Source organism: Thunnus maccoyii, chromosome 3, assembly GCF_910596095.1.
Source record: "Thunnus maccoyii chromosome 3, fThuMac1.1, whole genome shotgun sequence".
Classification (NCBI taxonomy): Eukaryota; Metazoa; Chordata; class Actinopteri; order Scombriformes; family Scombridae; genus Thunnus; species Thunnus maccoyii.
The window spans coordinates 26,359,795-26,380,222 of record NC_056535.1 but is presented as its reverse complement, the minus strand read 5'-3'; the positions used below and the strand labels follow the sequence as shown (position 1 = coordinate 26,380,222).

General features: G+C 38.5%; 1 protein-coding gene across 1 annotated transcript in view; it reads left to right on the top strand.

Annotated features, from left to right (window-relative positions):
• Positions 1-20,428, top strand: part of LOC121894572 (metabotropic glutamate receptor 4-like) — a 167,380-nt gene that overhangs the window by 70,560 nt on the left and 76,392 nt on the right. Inside the window, exon 4 of the mRNA XM_042407267.1 lies at positions 19,219-19,435. Within this exon, the coding sequence (XP_042263201.1) occupies positions 19,219-19,435 (217 nt within the window). The remainder of the gene's footprint in view (positions 1-19,218; positions 19,436-20,428) is intronic.

Below are 20,428 nucleotides of genomic sequence, written 5' to 3'. Positions count from 1 at the left end.
AGACATCAGACATAGTTAAAACAACGAACTGTGCTTCATGAGTCAAAAGTTAAAAGTCTACAAGTTGATTTAATTGTTGTAAACTGGGATTGTAATACTGCCCTCGATATAAAAGAGTAAAAATCTAGCTCTCTAATGATTCATTTAAACATCAAAGCATTGTTTGATAACCCTTTGGTTTGATTCTGTCTCTTTACCGTAAAGCAGTTTGTATGAGATATGCAGTCTTATAGATAATTGAGTGTGCATGCAGTATTCGACAAGGACTAGATACCTGTTCCTCTCTGGAGACAAGAGAGGAGGTCAGGCAAGGTAAAACCGATCGGTTGCTGAGTGCTCCTCAAAATCAGAACTCCAAACAATTGTGGAAATATAGATGACAAAGCCTGGCCAGGGAATTGCTCTCAAAGGGTCTGATTGAAAGCTCATGTCAGAAAGGCTGAAGCAATCAAAGGACTTGTGTATTTCAAGTCGAAAGAGGTCATGTTGAGAGCATGATAAATCCAGCATCCTGATCCACCATTCAATGGCAGCTGTTTTCTATTGTTGGTGCCGCTCGCTGGTGTTCCTCACTCTCTGAAATATTGTCTCTCTATCTGCTGTAATGTGCAACAGTTTCTTAAGATGCCAAGATTGAGACTGTGCATTGTTGCTTCAGTGGTTCAGCTCCTAATTTCATTACCTGCCGTATACACTTTGAGTCTATTTCATTGTAGGGACAAAAATCAAATATTGTGAAGGAAGAAGGAATATTTAGTTGAAAGTGTTTGTAGGTTAAGGCAAACTGAATACACTGAGCTGCAATGATGGCAGGTTTGTTAGGGAAACTACCCAGTAATCGATCAGCATGATCAGCATATTAGCAGGTTTTCTAGCATGCATTATTTGAGAGTGAAAACTCTCTAGAGATTCTTCTTTTTTGTAAGAAAACATACAACAACATGATGGAAACTTGCTGTGTGTCTTTAATACATGTTAAAATCAGTCATGGTTGTTTATTTTCATAACAATAAAAACAATGCAAAGTTAGTATTAAATTCAATCCCTATCCCTGTACACTCATCTGATAATAAGGTCACTAAGATCTGCGTTGTACAGTATCTTTGTACTGATGCCACAGAGCAACAGCAGCAACTATAGCTGTAAGCTCTTTGTTTCAAATGAAAAACTGACCCTTTGAATTAAGAAAATATAAATCTGAATCTGAATCTGAATTAGATTTACAATTTCAAACAATTACATGAGAAGTTCAATAAATTAACAGATCTAAATCCACCAAACAAAGACATGGGTTTATACAACATGCAATATTCAGTCAAGAAAGATAACTTTTGGTGGTGTTAGAAGAACTGTTTTTGTTTACTTAACCTACAATTTAAAGCCCTTTATCACACAGCTTTGTTTAGTACTCAATTCTGGTCAATTACAGCGGTCTGCTATTCAGAAATAACAGACCGCTGCTATGAATAACAGACTGACAATAAAATAATTTTTAAATCAATAAAATGATTTTTAAATCAATATTTTGTGTCAGATCATTGATTTCTTTAGTAAATAGCTGTGTAATAAGTGAGATAATGTACAGCAAGCAGGTCATTATTGTGAAAAGAACCCTGACAGGTTGATGCAGGACCCTGACCCGCTCGCTGTACATTATTCCTTACTTCACTCATATTTTTAAGTTGAAACAATAACATACATTTTACAGTGTTATGCTGCTCTCATCAATATTTTTATATTAACAATAGATTAAATAACTGTATAATGGTTGCTGTGCAGTGATTAACCCGCAGAAAATAATCACCTGACTATGAAGTTCCCCCCATTTCCACTGAGCTTTTTAGCATCTTTCAGCTCATTGTTTTGGTTTTAAGGTCCACAACTTTACTGTTTTGGTTCATTCTCATTGTGGACAGAGCCCAGCCACAGTAGGTAGCAAACCTCTGCCATAATTTTCTGATAAACCCAACGTATACTACCTGCCCAGCACTAAACAGCTGGCAGAAAAAAGCTGGCGACCAGCTGGTGAACATAGTGAACATAGCATTTAGCAGCTTAATTTACCTCAGGAGTTTTTGTGGAGACCACAACAGAGATAAAAGGAGAATGAATATTGTTAGTGAATGCTAATGTTGCTATGCGTGTGCTGGGAGTGTAAATCAACTGTTTGCTAATTTGCTTGGCATATCAATTTGATAAGGTTATAATATGTCAAAAATATCTATAGATCCATTTCTGCAAAAATAAAATCAGCTTAAAAACAGTTGAACATAACTACTGTACATTTTTTATCCATTCTGCACTGTTTACAGCTTTCCACCTACTGACATCATGAACCAGATCAGAGGGCATCCTACTGTATGCTAATCATCACAATTAAACAGAAGGTGTCTTTTTTTTTTTTTTCCTTCCAAACCATCATATCACCCACATTAACCCCAGCACTGCTTTCAACTACAGGCACATTTTAATAATTAAGTAACTCAGAGATCATCAATAATTGAGTCGTTTATTCATTAAACAACAAAAGGAAAGCAACAGGGGCAGAGTCAGTGAAGAAGACTGTGCACAGTTTATTGTGAGCTGACAGAGAAGCCTGATCTTTAGGCTGGAGATTGGACTAAACAAGTTTATGAATTACTATGGGGGAGTTATCTCTTGCGGTCCGCAGACAGGTTCTCCAGTAGGATGACAGATATGTAGTATGGATAATTGGGCCGGCGATAACTGTCATCTGGGCACTTAATGAAGATAATAAGCTTTTAGTTTGACAGCTCAGTTAGTGCTATCCATTTTTTTTTACTCCCTCTACATACATTGTGTAAAGATGTAACAGATCTTACTGTCAATTACAGCATGAGATATATAGTGTTTGATATTTTAGTTTTTTCTTTTGCTCACCATGAGTCCACACTGTCCAAAATGGAAGCTGCTCTTGGTATCATTCTCTGTATTTTTGTGAGTTTTATTGGGTGAAAGGATACAATCTACAGCACTCTTACCTCCCCCACCTACTCCTGATCACAATCAAGACCAAAGGTGGTCATGAGCCTGATTTTATAGCTGAACTATAAAAGGATGGAGACAGAAGCCTGCAAGTATCCCTCCATTAGTCTGGGTTTCAAGTCTTTTTACTACATTTTCCCTTAGCTTTGCAAACTCTGTGTGGATATTGTTAACAAATGCAGACCCGCTGCCATCAGCACCTTGCATACTAATGAAAATTATGGGAGGAATTTTTATTATTGCACACCAAATTTATTCACTATTAACAGCTAGCAGCTACTCATCCCATGAAAAGAAAAAAAAAGAAAAGCAGCCTTTTATACTTGAAGCTTTGCCTGCACAACGTGATACTCACATTTGAGGGGAATACAGGGCAATGTTGTTTTGCTGAATTAATTAATTTGTGATGCATTCTGTGATGAATTGGTGATGGACAGTTCTTCAAAAGACCATACTTAGGAGTAGAGGGGGTGGTGTAAGAGTAGCAGAAGTCTGCCCTCCACAGTTTTTGTGTGATTGGATTCAAAACAGGAAACTCACTTGAACTGTTTCCCTGGTTTTTGGAAGTGTTCCACCCCATAGTGTGTTTAATGCAAATCATACTATGGCTATTGTCTGTGGTATCACCTATATTTGCTACAGGCCAGTATTTCTAACAAGGCCATTGTAATTATGATTTATCACAGTGACCAGACAGAGAAGAAAATCATTTCCTCCAGTACAACAATACTTGATTTTAGTCACACACCCTGAATCATGACAAACAGACCCACTGACTGTAATTATGAGATTAATTTAAAGCTATTTATTTTCATTCTCTAGGTGAGCAGCAGCTTTGTAACAGTCAAATAGAGTGCCTAGTTTTTTGCATGTGTTTGGTCTGGATATAAAAATTATAGTGTACATAGATTCAAACAAACATCAGACAACTCAAAGATAATGTTTGCTGTCCACATTACAAAAAGTGGCTCTGTGGTTTTCCAACTAAAAAATCTGCTAGGTGTTAATAAGTATATTTTTTGTCCAATCATGTAATCCCCCACAATTTTCTAAATACTGTATGTGGTACTGTATGAAGAGCTGCAACTAATGATTATTTTCATTTTAGGGATTTGTTTGGTGGATAAAATATCAAAAAATTGTGAAAAACGTCCAAGGTGACGCCATCACATTGCTTAAAAAGACAAAAAGCAGCAAATGATAGCAATTGAGAAACTGGTACCAGAGAATGTTTGGCACTTTGCTTAAAAAATGGCATAAATATGACAGTAATGACAAAAAATATAATGATAAAATACTTACTAATTGATTGATCGACTAATTGTTTCAGCTCTAATTGTATGTCTTTCATTGTGAGAACGTTGGCAGTTGACAAACCACAGAAGCTGCATAAACCACTGAAATAGAACCGAATGATTTCCTTTACAAACTTCACCGCATGTGCACTTTGTTTAAATTTGATCCTACCCTGCCATTATTTAAAGCCTGCACCTATTCATCAATAAACTCGGGATAAAGACACAATTTGAAAACTTCCAAAAGCCACACAAAACAGATGACCAGGGTAATGATTCATGAGCAATCGTGCATATCAAGTCATTTATGGAGAAGACCATAATAGGTTATTGACCAACAGTGAAGTGAGACTGATGTTGCTGTGAAGGCATTTATAATTGCAAAATTCTCCATGTCAACTTCATCACCACTCACCTATTTTTTTTAAATTTCTGATCATTTGTGACAAAATCAGAAAATCTTTCAGTTTAATGAGTTCATGACACATGCTGTTTGCATATGTGCTGTGTATAAATACCCCAGTGCATGTGCTTTAAGTTTATAAAGAATAAGTAGCAGATGCTTTGAGCACAATGTTATGACTTTTTGCCCTTTTTTTATGTTTGAAGCAGAGGAAGACTGTGGCATTTTATATTTGTTCAGGAACACAGTGTATCAACATTAAAGCACAGAAAATCACACAGAATTTTAAATAAACCCTCAAATGCAGCTGTTCCATTTTTTTCCCATCTGTTGGATGGATAGCTGCAAGTTGAAATGAACACTGGAGATGTTAAGATGTAAGCCCACACAAAAGCGAACATAACCTCAGAACATAACCTGCCAGCACAGATAAGGCTCAGGATTCACTCAAGATTCTGGTTGTAAAGTCGTTCGGATTAAAGGATGACATGCAAGCAATGGCCCTTTTTAAGGGTCAGTGAACGTATATCTGCTTCTTGGTCTGCTCAGGTTGAGAAAAAATTTTTGGGGCTGAGACAAATATCCTGTCTCTTCCTGTCACTCCAAGCCCAACAGTGCAATATATTTGATGGTTGGGTATAGATGATATATTGGGGTCTTTACCGCACATTCTGTATCTGTGTTATTAAGTGGAATTTTATTGGTTTGTGAGTTCTTTTCTTTGGGCATTTTTAAGCACACTACAGAGAGAAACCTGGCAGAGAGATGCTTCCTTTTTATTCCATTTTATTTTAAAACGGCGGTTAATAATTTCTGCCAATTGTTGTGTTGTGCATCAGTCACTTTTATTTAAGTTTGGAGAGTCATCATACTTCATGATTTAACATTTTGTTGGAAGCTGGTGGGTCTTTAGAAGCCAAAGAAGAGTGGATAAAATTCTGTCTTGAGGATTTATCTTCAAAAGCCTCCACTGTTCTTCCTTAAGTTTTATTTTCATCTTTTATCTGGCCCAAACCATCCCTTAAACTTCTTCCTCATTAGTTACCTGGTGGATGTGTTGGCAGAGGATGTTTGGTGGGGTGCCATGTGCTGCTGCATGTCTCAGTGGACTTGTGAACCTACACTACAGTATTGAGCAGGGTGTTGATTTTTGTGCTTGTGGCTATTTTTCATCATGTAAGAGGCCACACTGATGTCTTACGGGTTGCGTCAGTGTTCGTCAGTGACGGATGATCAGCCATGCAAAAAAGAGGAATCCCCCATGTGCTGCATGTGGTGGAACAAGACATAGGGACATGGCTGGAGTCCATTTTTTAGCCTGACCTGTAGTAGAAACACTGGAAGCATTTCAAGTCTGTCTGGATGCAGTTTCTGTTTTATACTCTGGCAAATAAAATCAAGTAGTAGCTCCTGTCAAAGTTGACATGTGGTCACCTTGTGAAGGAGCTGACCACAAGTGTTAACATCACCTTTGATTTAGCTCTCTTTATTTCACTAGTAAAATGTGTGTGCTACTCACATTCACTCAGATTTTGGCTTGCCATAGCAGGAAAAGTGCAGGTGTTCGGTAACATTTATAATGGCTGCATTGCATTTAATTTGGACAGGGCTTTGGTGTAATGCATACTGGCTCACTGGGAGGGCTACCTCTGACACATAAATGGACCAGACAGAACATCGTTAATGCTATTAGTTCCACCTGGTCACACCAGCATTTAAATGATGAAAGTTTGCGACAAAGTCAATTAATTCCAATGGAAACAACATAATCAGTGGATGCAGTCGCAAGTCTATGTAAATTTTTCACTTTAAGTTCAACTTTGGTGAATGTTTTTTTAATGAAATGATGAACAATCCTGAGAATAAAATGCTAGGAGAAGAATAAACACCACAGTACAGAGAAAATAGAAGAAAGCATGGAGAGACTTAAGCTAACATGTTCAAATCAGGCTAGCATGTTAGTGGATAGCCTGCCAGGTGCAGTAGTTCACCACATAGCCCTGTGAGAATTCAGCACGTCACCAAGTGTCTAGAATCACATATTTCATAAAGATGTTCCAATTAATTTTGATGTACCACTTTCTGGTGTGGCCTCAAGAAATGTCCAAATATTCTCACACTTTTATATAGTTTTGTTAAAAAAAAACACTTCTGGAATCAAAAAAATATTGCTGTTTTTCACAAACTAACTGTGAAGAAAATACACTCCAGTGCCAGTTTATCTTGTACACCTAGTACTGGTACACCAGTTTTCGTTCAAACTGTTTTAGAGAGGTGTTGATTCGACCATATGCTCAGTTTGGAGACTGTAATGTGTGGTGCTGTTGAATTGTATTGCATTATACAGAGAGATATTTTGTCTACCCTACTTTATTAATGGGCTGGACAAAATATTAGAAGTCAAAAAAGAGGGTAGTGCATTCGAATAAAATAAAAACATGACATTGCCTTCTACAAAAATCTGGAATGTGTTTTTAAAATGTCTTCTGACAGAAAAAGATTTCTGCATGTTGTTAATATCATTCTGTGAGATCATCCTCAGCATTAATTATGTGTAGTAGCAATTTATTGGCTCGACATGTTGCCTTATCAAATGGTGCAACATAAAGAAAACAGAGAACGGACAGCTGCTTCCGGGCTAATATATAGTGTAGTTTTATGAGTTTAAAATGCTTAAAACCTTCATCTTCACTTATGTCTTACAATCTGCATCACAAGCCTGGAGTATTTTAAATATGAGGTGTCAAGGCCCAAACGCACTGAAAGTGTCTGACGCATGCGTTTTTAAGTACACCTATCGTTTTAAATGGCTGAACATGCACCAAAAGCATTATGAGGCGCATCAAACTGCCTTGACGCCCCTGCTCTGACCTTGTTTCAATTTTGGAGCATCAAATGAGGACCCTTCCACCAAAGTTGTTTTTTCTGCAGCCGAAAAAGAGAGATAGTGCAAGCGAGATGTGAGCACCAGCGAGAGAGAGAGAGAGAGAGAGAGACAGCACGGCAGTGGTTGAACAAGGAGAGGGAGTGGAAAGTTGGTGAATGAGAGAAATAAAATGTTATTTTCTGATTGTTTCGTGGCAGTTATGCTCTAAAGCACAAATAAATAACTAACAAACACTCAACAGATGATTTACTATGGAAACAGATGGTTTCATTTTCCTCCTCTGCATTTCTCCTTTTCATTCATTCATTATATCCAACTTGTGCAGAAGTAAATACAAAGAACAACAGGACATATCTGTGTTGGCTCTGTGGTGTTGGCATTTCAAATCTGATGCCTGCAGTGCACCATAGGAGCATCAAATAACGAGCTTCAAATGAAGTGCGTCAATTATCGCTTTCAGTGCATTTGAGCCTTTAGTAATCTCTTGTTTCTGACTCTCATGTTTGAAAGGTGTTTGCCCATGTGAAGAGACTGTTGTGGTGGCAGGTGATTTAAGTAAACCAAACAGGTCAAACAGGTGGCTGTCCCATTTGGCATGGTAGGCAGAAATCTTTGGCTTTTTCAGGTGCTCTGTTATTGTGGAGGTGTGTGTGATTCAGTGCAACCACCATTCAATAACCCCCTCAGAGGTTTGAATGACACGCTTCTTTTGGAGCTACAGGAGGCAGAGCCATATCAGACTGTGATGGATAGCGTAGGGATGCTTTCAATGATGGATCTGTAGGACCAAGAATGACTGTGACACACTGAGCTGCCAAAAATGGTGCTAGAATAATATCCTCTGTGGTCAGATTGGAAATATCCTCATCCTGTTGAAGGCTAATGCAGACTTTTGTCTAAAGAAATTTGAACAGCTCCCCTGTGTTCACATTATTTATCACAGATAGAGACAACACTGTTGACTTTTGGGGGAAGGCAATCCTCATCTGTACCATATTGAGAGTGTTAAGTTGTCTTCGGCTCACTAAAACAAGAGTCAGGCCAGGTCTCTTATGTATCACTGATAGACTTGGTTATGTTTCCTGTAAACTATAGCAGCTTGAATAAAGGGTCACTAGAGATGCCATCTTCGGTGTACACAGAAAGAAGAGCACAGAGACAGAGACCCAGATAGCAGGAAGTCGATTTCTCACACACTCTGTCATAAGGTCTTTAACAGATGGGGGGTGCTATGTTTAGCACAGATGAGAAGTGCTTCAAAGAACCTTGGAGCACCTTGAATATCCAGAGGGACATGTGAGAACCCATGTAAAGGAATTTGCACTGAGGGCATGTACCACCTTACTTTGCATTGCGGTTCTCTATATTACTATTGATTAGGCGCTTTTTGAGAAGCCACTTAAGTAGTTAGATGTAAGTAATGGAATTAAAGGTGCTTTTGCACAGCAGATACAGTATCTGAATTAAAGCAGCAAATAAGATCTTTTTTAAAGGGAAACTACCGATTTTATACATCAAAGTCTGTTTACAGGTCTTGGGGAATACTACTGCATGTGTGAAAAAAAGTTGTTTAAAGTTCAAAGGCTTTGTGGTTCCAGAGGGAGTCTGAAGTCTGATAAATTGTCTCAATTTATGTCACTTGAGACAAAATTATTTGGGACTGAACGTTTAAAAGCGGAGGAAATCTGTGCAGACAGAAAGATGTGAGATTACCAGACCTCCTGTAGCCTGCTCCTCATCTCTGCTTCAGGTTAGTGGCTCGTGGCTATGGTAGTTGGTACTAATATAACACACTCAAATCTGTACGGTGAAGTGAATCGAGTTGAGTTGCATAGTTTGCAAGGCACCATGTTTTGACAAGAAGAATGCATGGTTCTGCTACATTGATTTTTATTCTTTTTTTTTTAATGTCCACCTTGAGTCCGACAATGTTGTTGGAGTGCAATGCTAAATCAGTGGGGTACTCTTTTAGTGTTGGTAAATTAATGTTTCCGATTCCATTTTATTAAGAGAAAATACCAGGTATTTGCTGGTTACAGCTTGGACTATGATTAAGATTAGCTAGCTGTTTTTGTTATATGTTATTATTAACTCTATCACCAATGTTGATATTGGACTATTCTGTAAAACCCTGAATACTGTTCAGTGATCTTTTTTTAATGCCAAAAACAACATATATAAATATTATAGACTACAGACTAAAAAACCTTACTTTGGGCCCTTGTAATGTGTGATTGGTGATTCTCATTATTGTTGACATTACATAAACTAAACAATTAATATGTTAATCAAAAAGTCATTGGTTCTTGTGATAGTGTGTTAAACTGTTAATGTTAAAGCTAATATTATCTATTTTGATGTAAGGTTACTTATGTACTCTTTCTTCAATATATTTCGATGTAAGTAGTTCTCCTGAAGACAATTGAATAACATATGGTCACCATGAAAGGACCAATATGGCATCCAGACTGTAACAGTTTCTGTTTGCTCACCAAAGCTCCCTCAAGTGGTGACCATATTTTCTCTGTTAAAAAGCATTTTCCCCTGATTGACATAAATTGAAAAGAGGCGTGAAACAAACTTCAATGGACTATACTGCTGATTGTACTAAACCTCCATAACTGTAGCTTAAAGGACCAGTGTGTAAGATTTAGTGGCATCTAGTGGTGGGGTTGCAGATTGCAACTAACTGAATACCCCTCCCCCTACCCGTCACCTTCCAAGCGTGTAGGAGAACCTATGGTGTCTGGGAAACTCTCGAAAAATGCATAAGGTCCTCTCTAGAGCCAGTGTTTGGTTTGTCCATTCTGGGCTACTGTAGAAACATGGTGGTGCAACATGGCAGGCTCTGTGGAAGGGGACCCACTCCCTATGTAGATATAAAGGGCTCATTCTAAGGTAAGGAAAACACGACTCTTATTTTCAGGTGATTATACACTAATTAAAACATATTTATGAATATTATATTCCATTTCTGCCAATATTTCTACCAAAACTCTATTTAAATCTATTTTTTATGTAAAAAAGTGTGACAAAAGTACCCATACGTAGTTACTTTAATTGCTGTGCAGTGAACATTTTTAAGACAATGTATATAAGATGTGGGCTGTAGCGTTGATTATCACTATCTGCCATAAACAGAAACAACATTCCCTCTCAGGCTGAAACAATAAACCGCACTGTGACAACTTGATTTAATCTTCATTATTGTTTGGGTTAATTGACTTTCTCCTTTATAGGCTGGAAAGGAATTGGATAGCTCATTTAGAGGTCTATGGGGTCAAGAAACTCTTTCAAATGCAGATGCTTTGTATATAACTAAGAAAGGTTTCAAATTACCTCATTTTTTTAGCTTGGAGGCCAATGTGAGTAACTTTTATTTCACTTGTTTTAGCATTTTAATGCATTCTCAGGTCAAACACAAAGCTCTGCTCAGTAACAGTTAGGTCATTTGTCTCATCAATTCCCGGCAAATCAAAGGGATGACAACTTGTGGAGCTAATCTAAGCATGCGAGGCAGAAGTGTGACACAAAAATCAATATCTGGAGACTGGAGAACCATGCATGCACAAACCTTCACAGACATACAGAAACACACCCTCAGTGCACAAGATAGCATTTAAATTATCTGGGTTGCACATGTGTGATCAGCTTTTGCATTCAATTGCACTGCTAGGAAATGTAGCATCCACAGACATGGTTTTATTTGACCAAATTATACAAGAGAATAGTACGGTAGATAATATCTGTTGCAACCTCTAGTACAAGGAGGAATGTAAATTTTTGTTAAAACTACATTCATTTGTTCGTTCTGAGTCATAATTAGGCGTGAATTGGACTTATATTGGGTGTGCATTTCTGCTGGAGAATATTTCATAAAGGAAGGTAGCTGTACAATATTTCTGACATCACTGGGAAAGAGAGTAAGATCAGCTTTTTCCAGGTTTGATGACAAACATCTGGAGGCAATCGCCTCATCCCAACTCAACCTTAACGGTCAAATCACTAGCAGGTTCACCTCGGTTCACAAATCCTTTCTGAAATGAAGAGTTACCATCACTTCACTAGAGCCGAAGTAGGCAGTGGAGAGACTTTGGTTCCCCAAGGTGATCTGCATGATTGAAGCAGGGTGATGTCAGTCTGAGTGGAAGACAAAGCAGGATGAGCTCAATGTTATTGGCTTTTCCTTCTCCTCTCAATTCAATCGAATGTCAAAATATTAAAGGTCAAATCTGAAAGATGGAAATATTATCAAAAGGTCTAAAGCATGCTCAGGGATTTTATTGCCAGTCTCTTGGGGCTGAACATTTGACAGTGGACAGTATGGCCACACTGACTTACTGCACAGAAATTAGGCAGCCTTATCCAGTCATGGTTTACCATTTAAACTCAATTAACTGTTGACCTAAGCCCATTATAACTATGCAGTGAATCAAAATAAACACACAAACAGATGAAATGAAGTGCTGTCTTTGTGAAAGTCCAAGAAAATAATGGAGATAATGAATTAATATCCACTACCATACGGTCACTTTATATAATAATGCATCAGTCTGAATCATATCCAAATGTCCTCATTGTGTTCACTGCCACATTGTTGTTCATTCCCAGAGCAGTGAGAATCTGTTTTGTTATATCATTATGCAGGAATTGGTTTTCTATTCAGGAGGCTCAGCTATTTGCTGCTCCACTTACCCTGACAGTAACAAAGTGAAACTTTAATCTCCCCTCAGTGTCAACAGCAGCTGATAGCAATTAAGGAGAAAGCCTGGATACTGAAGTGGTGTATTTGACTCAAAGAGTTCACCCACATCCCTCACTGCAAAATTTAAACAACTTCTCTTAACGTTTGCAGCCACTGTCTGGACCAAAATATCTTTTCAGGCCCTAAATTGAATTAAGAAGCTACAGTATGTGAATGAAATAATTATCCATGTGTCTGTTGTCTGTGTCTCTGCATGTGGTGCATGAAACAAAATGTTATTGTTGTTTTCATTGCAGATTATATTTCCGTAGTAAGTGACCATTATATGGTTAAACACATAAATTAGATGTTGTAATTTCAGTAAATTTAATCTGTATGAAGCTGGAGCAGGCATTATGTGCCTGAATATAGTGAGTACACTGCCATTTTACCCACTGACACTTAGGTATAATGCAGCCTCTGCTGTATTGCAGCCAACACATAAAGCTCCTGCTGTGTGAGAGTGAGGAGCTTTTTGCACTGCGAGCTTTGCTGTTCTATACCTCTCTGACACAGAGCAAAACAATGCCAGGGCTCACTGTTCATGCAGAGCCAAAGCAGGCCTTGAACTGTTTAGTCTATGGAGCCTGGCAGATGTTTTAGTTTATGATTATCATGAGTGTTTGTGTCTACATTTGAATTTGTCTAAAGAAGAAAGCAGGCAGAGCTGCTAAATGATGTTGATAAAATTGCCTTTGGGCATTGGAGTTGGGCAGGTTCAAACATGTCCCTATGTTGCCCAAAATGTTTTTATGTTAGTGTGTGAAAAATATATGCTAATCTGGTGAAGAAGCTGTGGGGCAATCTTGCCTCAGAGCAATTTTAAGCTAATTCACTTTGTGACAACACGGTTATAAAGAGACGTCTATCATGAACTAAAAGCATTTTGAGCTGCAAGATCTACTGGAAAATTCAAAACTAATGTCACTTTTGAGCCAATATATACGGAGAATGGTTTAACTTCAGAAAGTGTTTGACATTACAAGTCACTGCTGCTACATCAAACTTCAGTCAGAAAATGTAGATTGATGTGTCAATCTCAATTAGGGCTGCAGCTAACAATTACGTTAATTATCCATTTAATATGCTGAGCCCATGGTCATGCCTTCAAATTGCTTGTTTTGTCTGACCATCAGCCCAAAACGAAAGATATTCAATTTACTATCAAATGTGACAAACAACAGCAGAAAATCTTCAAATTCAAGAAACTGGAACCAGCAAATCTTTGGCATTTTTACTTGAAGAAATATTAAAATGATTCATCAATTATCAAAAGTGTTGCTGATTAATTTTCTGTTAATCAACTAATGATTTCAGCTTTAAGCACAATAAACATGTCTTTTTCTTAGCCTGTTTATTTCTTTTAGTAATTTAAAGGAATTGTTTTGTTGTGAAGATGGTATGTAATCTGAAATCCAGTCATTTGTTTTGTGGTGTATTATATTTCTGTTATCACACAGCTTGGCTTAGCTCATGCTATGCTGAAAGACATCTTTCTTTTGCAGTAAAATGAGATTGCCAGGTAGTAAGGATAAACTATGTTTACCCATCCATGTTTTCTGTATGCAACTTGATTGAAACAGGTGCTCTGCATCTGGACTGCACTGCAGGTTGCGAGGATCTGTCAGGTGTCTGAATAACAGATGCAAATATAGTCACCTATTTTGCATACCAGCATAATTTGCACAGAAAAATACTGCACCTACACCTCAGGTCCCAACATTATCATCATTAAGTTTCTCCTCTTCTCAACAGGATGCTCAACAAAGCAAACAACATTTGAGATAAATGTGGCGCCAGACAGTCACTAAAAGGTCTTAAATGATGCTGGAAAACATAAAGGGAAGCAACACAATATTTCTATGCCAAATCATAATTTAGAAGAGAGGCATTAGTAACTATGGTGATCTTAGGACATTTGAAAATGTTACTATTAAATGTCTTGAAATCAGTTGAGCAAACTTTTAATTAGAAATTAGACATTTCAGAATGAGATTTCAATTTGTGACCTGTATGTAGATGGGAGTGATGCACAAATAAATATAGTTCCTCCTGCACCTCCACATGGATTCAGGCAATACATTGTTATATGGTAATATAAGTTATTTGTGTCACAGTGAAAGTACGTCTTATGACTGAAATGCAATCTGAAGTGTAATTGAAAAACAAGCACAGACTGGTGCTGCAGTTTCTTACAGACAAATAGACATTACACTGTATGTCACTGGAACATGATTCACTGCAATGCATTAATATTAAGTTCTATCACAAGCATATCTGTTTTTCTAAAATTAGTGTAATAAGTGTTTTCCCACTGCAGTCTTAAAACTCAGGTGCTAAATGCAAAGAGCACAAAGTAAGGTTAATAAGAGATCATAAAATATCCTGTTCAAGATGGAAAATTTGCGCATCTCTTAACACTTTCACAGCAACTGACAGATTGGCTATCTGACTGACACAGCGTTACAGAAATTTGTTATTTTTGGCATGAAACTGTACCTGTTAATAGTCACAACAATTAAACAACTTTGCACTCTGCTGAATGCTGAGGAGAGAACATGTTGGGTGTCATAACTGAGAAAGTCATATGCCTGGCAGAGGACCATACTTGTTAACTCCTTCCTATGATTTATTTCTGTTGAAAGCTCTCCCTCAAATAATGCACCTTTATTCATGTCAGATGCAAGGTAATTATCAAGATGCTCTAGACTTTAATCCATGCGGTCATGCTGTGCATACTTATGATGTATCCCATATTCAGCAGAGCACCCTTACCGGTTTCTGTCAATATAATTTGAACAAACCCTTGAACATTTGGTTCAATGAAGGCTCACTTGCCTTCTTTGTTTGTCCATCCTTCCATTTATCTGTCTATCTATCTGTGTGTGATCCCTAATATGAAAGGAGACAGAAAAGGGCAGCAGGATGAAGATGGCTTTTATTACAGGGAAACCCTCCCCTCGTGTGGGGTTGATTCCACTGACCAAAACATCTTTAAGTATTTAAAGCATTTATAGAGATGCCTGTTCTTCACGCTCTAAGCCACACTGTGAGACCTTATTAGAAGTGCCACTAACACTGCTATATACAAGTTTTAGTGGAAATACTTAGCATTTCTTAAGGTGCCTCACAGTTATAACCTCAATCACTACTACAGTATGTTAAGCTGTTAGAAATTCCATACTATGAATACATTGTGTTCATTTATTATGTTTCCCATATCATTATTTTATGTTTTTCCCCCTGCTGAGGCTCACTGAGGGAATCATCTTAAGGTGAAGTGAAGTACCTCAGGGACTCTGGCTTCTAACCTGTCTTCATCAATTCATTTCAAACCAAGCTATGGTAGCTTGGACGGGCATGGATAAGGTTGTGGTGGATGTGACTGAAAATACCACAAACGATGAGGTTTATACTTAGTCGAGCACGTACCAAACAAAGAGGAAAAAACGGTATTTTTTCTGCTCTTTTTTATTTTATGGGATAACTAAAGAAATCAGCACTCTTCACCCCAGATTCTAGCCTGATATTCAAACTGAATTGCTATTTCATTTCACTTGATTCATTCAGTCTTAAATCGTGTTCTTGTTAGCCAGTTTCTTGTTATTTTGGGTTATTTTGTTTTTCTTTGCCCTAAACCAACACCTGTAGTGATTTACCTATCTGTAGGGCTGATCATTTTTAGTTGACATGGAAGTAGTTAACTCAACATTTTTCATATTGATCAAAGGAATATACCTATTGAAGAGTTTTTATTTCTATACATGGACTTAAAACAACTTGTAAAGCTGCATCAATCTCATCCAAGCATGTCACCATTTTTCTCTCGCTTTTTTCATTAATCTATCAATCTATCTATGAAAATGATATCCCTCATTCTCAATCCTGTCAACCAATGAGCGAAACACTACACCTATTTGAATCACTTAACAAATCTGAGGGTTGGACAGTGGTGGAATTAGGCTACACAGATTAAGTATTGAATGAGGTTTACATATTAAATATTCTTGCCACCAAATGCAGCACATACCAGCTAACGTGCTTACACAAACAACTGATTTATGAAGTCATCAGTATTTTCCAGATCATTTATTAGATCCCTTCTAACTAACCAAGTAAATACATTTTTTTTCTTTTCTAATTTGTATTCGCTCTTTGTAAATGTACTGTATTACAGGTAATCCGTGGCCAAGGGCCAGTCAAGATAAAACATTTTTTATGTATATTTTACCTAGGAATACATGATATTATCGGCATGTCATCAATATCGGCCAATAAAGGCTTTAAAATTATCAGCATTGTCCCGAAATTAACATTTCTGAATACAACGAATTAGCCGTTGCTGCCCGGCTGTGCTTCCCTCCGTGGACTGTTTCACCCTGATGGTCCTGGTGCTTCCTCCACAGGCTCCACTTCACTTAGCTGGCCGACAGACCCGCTGCTTCTTCCCACTTTAACCTGAATAACAAACCGAGGGTCAGTGCTCTGGTTGGATCCACATGGAGAGCAGGGGTTAGCTGGGAGGCTAAGTGGGAAGAAACAGCGTGTCTGTTGGGCAGCTGAGTGACCGTCAGGGTGAAAATGGTCTGAGAAGGAGCTGCTGTGTTCAGCTGCACAGATAGGAAAGACCTTGGCAGACAGGATGTACCACTCTGTTTGAAAAAACTTTTTCTTTTTTTGGTTTATTATGACGGAAATGCATATTAAGTGCATTACTGCCACCTTCTGCTTGGGAGTGTGGATCAGAGATTAAATTCCACCCATTAATCTTGTCTGTCTACCAAACTCAAAGAAAACTCTACCGCTCAACCCACTTGGCAGGTTCATTAAAGTATCGATGCTGAGCTCCTGAACTCCAGTCCTCCTGCTGTCTTCCTTCATATATTGTCTTTTTTGATCATTCTTAGTATAGTCTGTGATTGCATGCGTAATAATCTCCTCAGCCAGCTGGAAAAAAATATGTGTATATATCGGTATCGGCATCAGCAATCGACCGAAATTAGTTGGAAAATATCGGCATATCGGATATTGGCAAAAATATTGTGCATCCCTATTTTTACCCAAATAGGTGAGTTGGGCACAGCAGTGTTCATCTTGGAGGGAGGAGGTTGCCTTGAAGTCAGATGTGTAATATCAAGGCTTATCTGTGTGTGTGAGTGTATGTGTGTGTGTGTCCCAGCCTGCAGGTCTGCTGTCTGTGATAATGAAATGCTGCATGTGGCAAAGAGGCATCTAGAGGGAAAACAGGGCTGTTTTTCATTAGGATCATGTTTCAATGAGTGCACCTTCTCCTCATCTTGTTTAGAGATACAAAAACATGATGACAGATCCTCATCAAAAAGGCACATTGTGTATCATTACCAGGAAACACCCTTACCTTCTGTTTGGTGAATCAGTGTGCCATAGGGATGAAAAATTCCATTTACACAAACTCAGTTTACCTATTACAAAACTGATACGGTGCAATACCTGAAAACAGCTGAGAAACTCAAAAAACAACCACCAGAAAATCTTTAAATTGATGGCCGCTGAAAGAAGGCTTCGTGCTTTAGTCGACCTATTTATTTTTCTATTTCAGTTTCTTATGTAATATTTTTCTTTCTTCAACACACACATCAGTAAAATCTTTGGAGTAGTGGGAGCAACAGAAGCTTGCTATGATGCAACATCTTGTATTTATAAAGCTTACTAATATAAAAGCTACTCAAGTGTACCATGCAGCGATGGAAAACATAAACAGTCTAATCAAATCAGTAATTTTTGGCTGGACTGCAACAGTGGAGCCAGCCCTACACATGCAGTTATCCATGAGTGAGTGAATGAGTGAGTGAAGAAGTTACACCATTGGTTGGGCAGGCAAATGTTGGCTGTTACTCTTTCCACATTAATCGGCACGAAGAATTTGCTATTGCATCATCAGGGGGCGTTTACAGCGCTTCCATTCATAGCCCTATTTGCTACTTGCCTCCCCACACATTTGTGTGTCATGCAGCGCTTTCACACAGGTTAAGCAAAGTCTGTATTTTACTCAAATTTACTGGTATTACCTCCCTGAATATGTGTCACAACATGAGCAAACTTTTACAGTCTTGTCTCTAGATGACCTAAATACATGTCTGTGATGGAAACAGAGGACAGTGCGATGCAGAGTGACTCTGTTTCCTGTCCGAGCTCTCAGCTCCTGTGTTAAATGCAGCAAACACGGCTAAACTCCTGTTTACACAGATGCGTACCAGCGTCTCTGCCATCTCCTCCTCCATTGTCCAGTGTGATTGACTCTCCGGCTGGCAGTGCTGTCAGCAGCTGGCAGGAGAGATGCTCCGCTGTGCGTTTGGATTTTATAACTGAACTAAATACCAGAACGCATTTATAATTTCCACCGCAGCCTCCAGATGAACATTTAATATCCAGGAATTCACATTATAGACAATACCACTGACTATCCTTGTAACAAATTGGCCACAATTTCATACATTGACTATGCACGGTCCAGCCATATACTAGGTTTTGACCTACAGTAGTCTTGTTTTCATAGTAAGGAGCTACAACTAAGCAAGCACATTCTGTAGTGCATTAAAAGTGTTAAGTTAAGATGCTGTAACTCATTGAGGGACTGAGGGATGTTTATGTTTAGCAAGTGACCTCCTCTCATTAGTCCGACATGCTCATCATCTCAGCGTGTGAACTAGCCAGCCTGCTGCCACATGAAAGGTTCAGGGTCACTGGCTCTGTTTTGAGTCTCAAAAGGAAGGCAGTTTATTGGATGCCATCAGATCTCTCCCTCAAAATCTGTGTATAATTTCTACTTGTCTCATTTCCCACAACTATTTTCACTTGAAGCCACTTCAAGATTATGATATTATAAATATTCCTCCCTGTGCAGATACCTCAGGTGAGCTACGCCTCCACGGCTCCAGAACTCAGTGACAACAGCCGCTATGATTTCTTCTCCCGAGTGGTGCCCCCAGACACCTACCAGGCCCAGGCCATGGTGGACATTGTCAAGGCCATGCGATGGAACTATGTCTCCACAGTGGCCTCAGAGGGGAACTACGGAGAGAGCGGCGTCGATGCTTTCATTCAGAAGTCTCGGGAGGACGGTGAGTACACTTGGCCTCATATATCATTATTGCCTGTCTACCACTGGGAGTAGGAAGATTTTTTATCCATGCAAGCATACTGGGCTGTGGAAATCAGTGAAGCTTGGAGAACTACAAAAATCAATTAGTCAGGTTAAATGTTAGATTTGATCCCAGAACTTGCAAACAGACAGAGTTCATTGGCAGACTTTATTGTTTGAAATCACAGCACATTTGAAAGCTTTAAAATGACACAGGATGTGTATTTAATACAACTACACTGGTTATGATGTGAATGGCTTTAAAGCTCCATTAAGTTATACTTATATTGACATTGAATCAACTGCTGTACGTGTCAAGTGAAGGGGTTGTTAGTAGGCTACTGCTGAACCCACTGAGGATCAACAGCCAGCTGTAGCATGACACAACTTTAAGTGACTTTTATTAGCAATGCCCACAGCTGATCGTGGCTTATAAACATTACCTGTAAACCAGCAGTCATTATCAAGCTGTTGCTGCAGATGAATTCATTATTTTATGGTCATTACATCATCTGACAAAATGAACAAAATTACAGATTGACAGCCGCTTATAGTTAGAGGCACAAAGGTTTGCCATATTCAAGAACAGCCACAAAGCATCTGTTACCATCTAAATATGCTGCAAACGTGTGTTCAAAGTCCTTGCAAAACAGGAAAAATGTTGGAAAAATAATTCAGAAATAAAAAGAAATCAGACTGCTGAGGAACAGATGCTCCACTTCTGAAACATCTGTAGTGGACATTAAAACACAGCAGGAACACGCAACCGCTGCATCCTGTGGACACAAGGAGTTACGCCTTTCGCAGGAAAAAAAAACTCACAGCAGCAGCAGCAGCAGCAGCAGCAGCAGCACTTGCAGTCCTCAGTGTGTACATTGGATCTGTTCAGCCAAAGTGCTGTTTTTCACTTATATGGGCTTTGATAGTGCACACAGCCCTATGCACAATTACTTGCATACACACATGGAAAAAA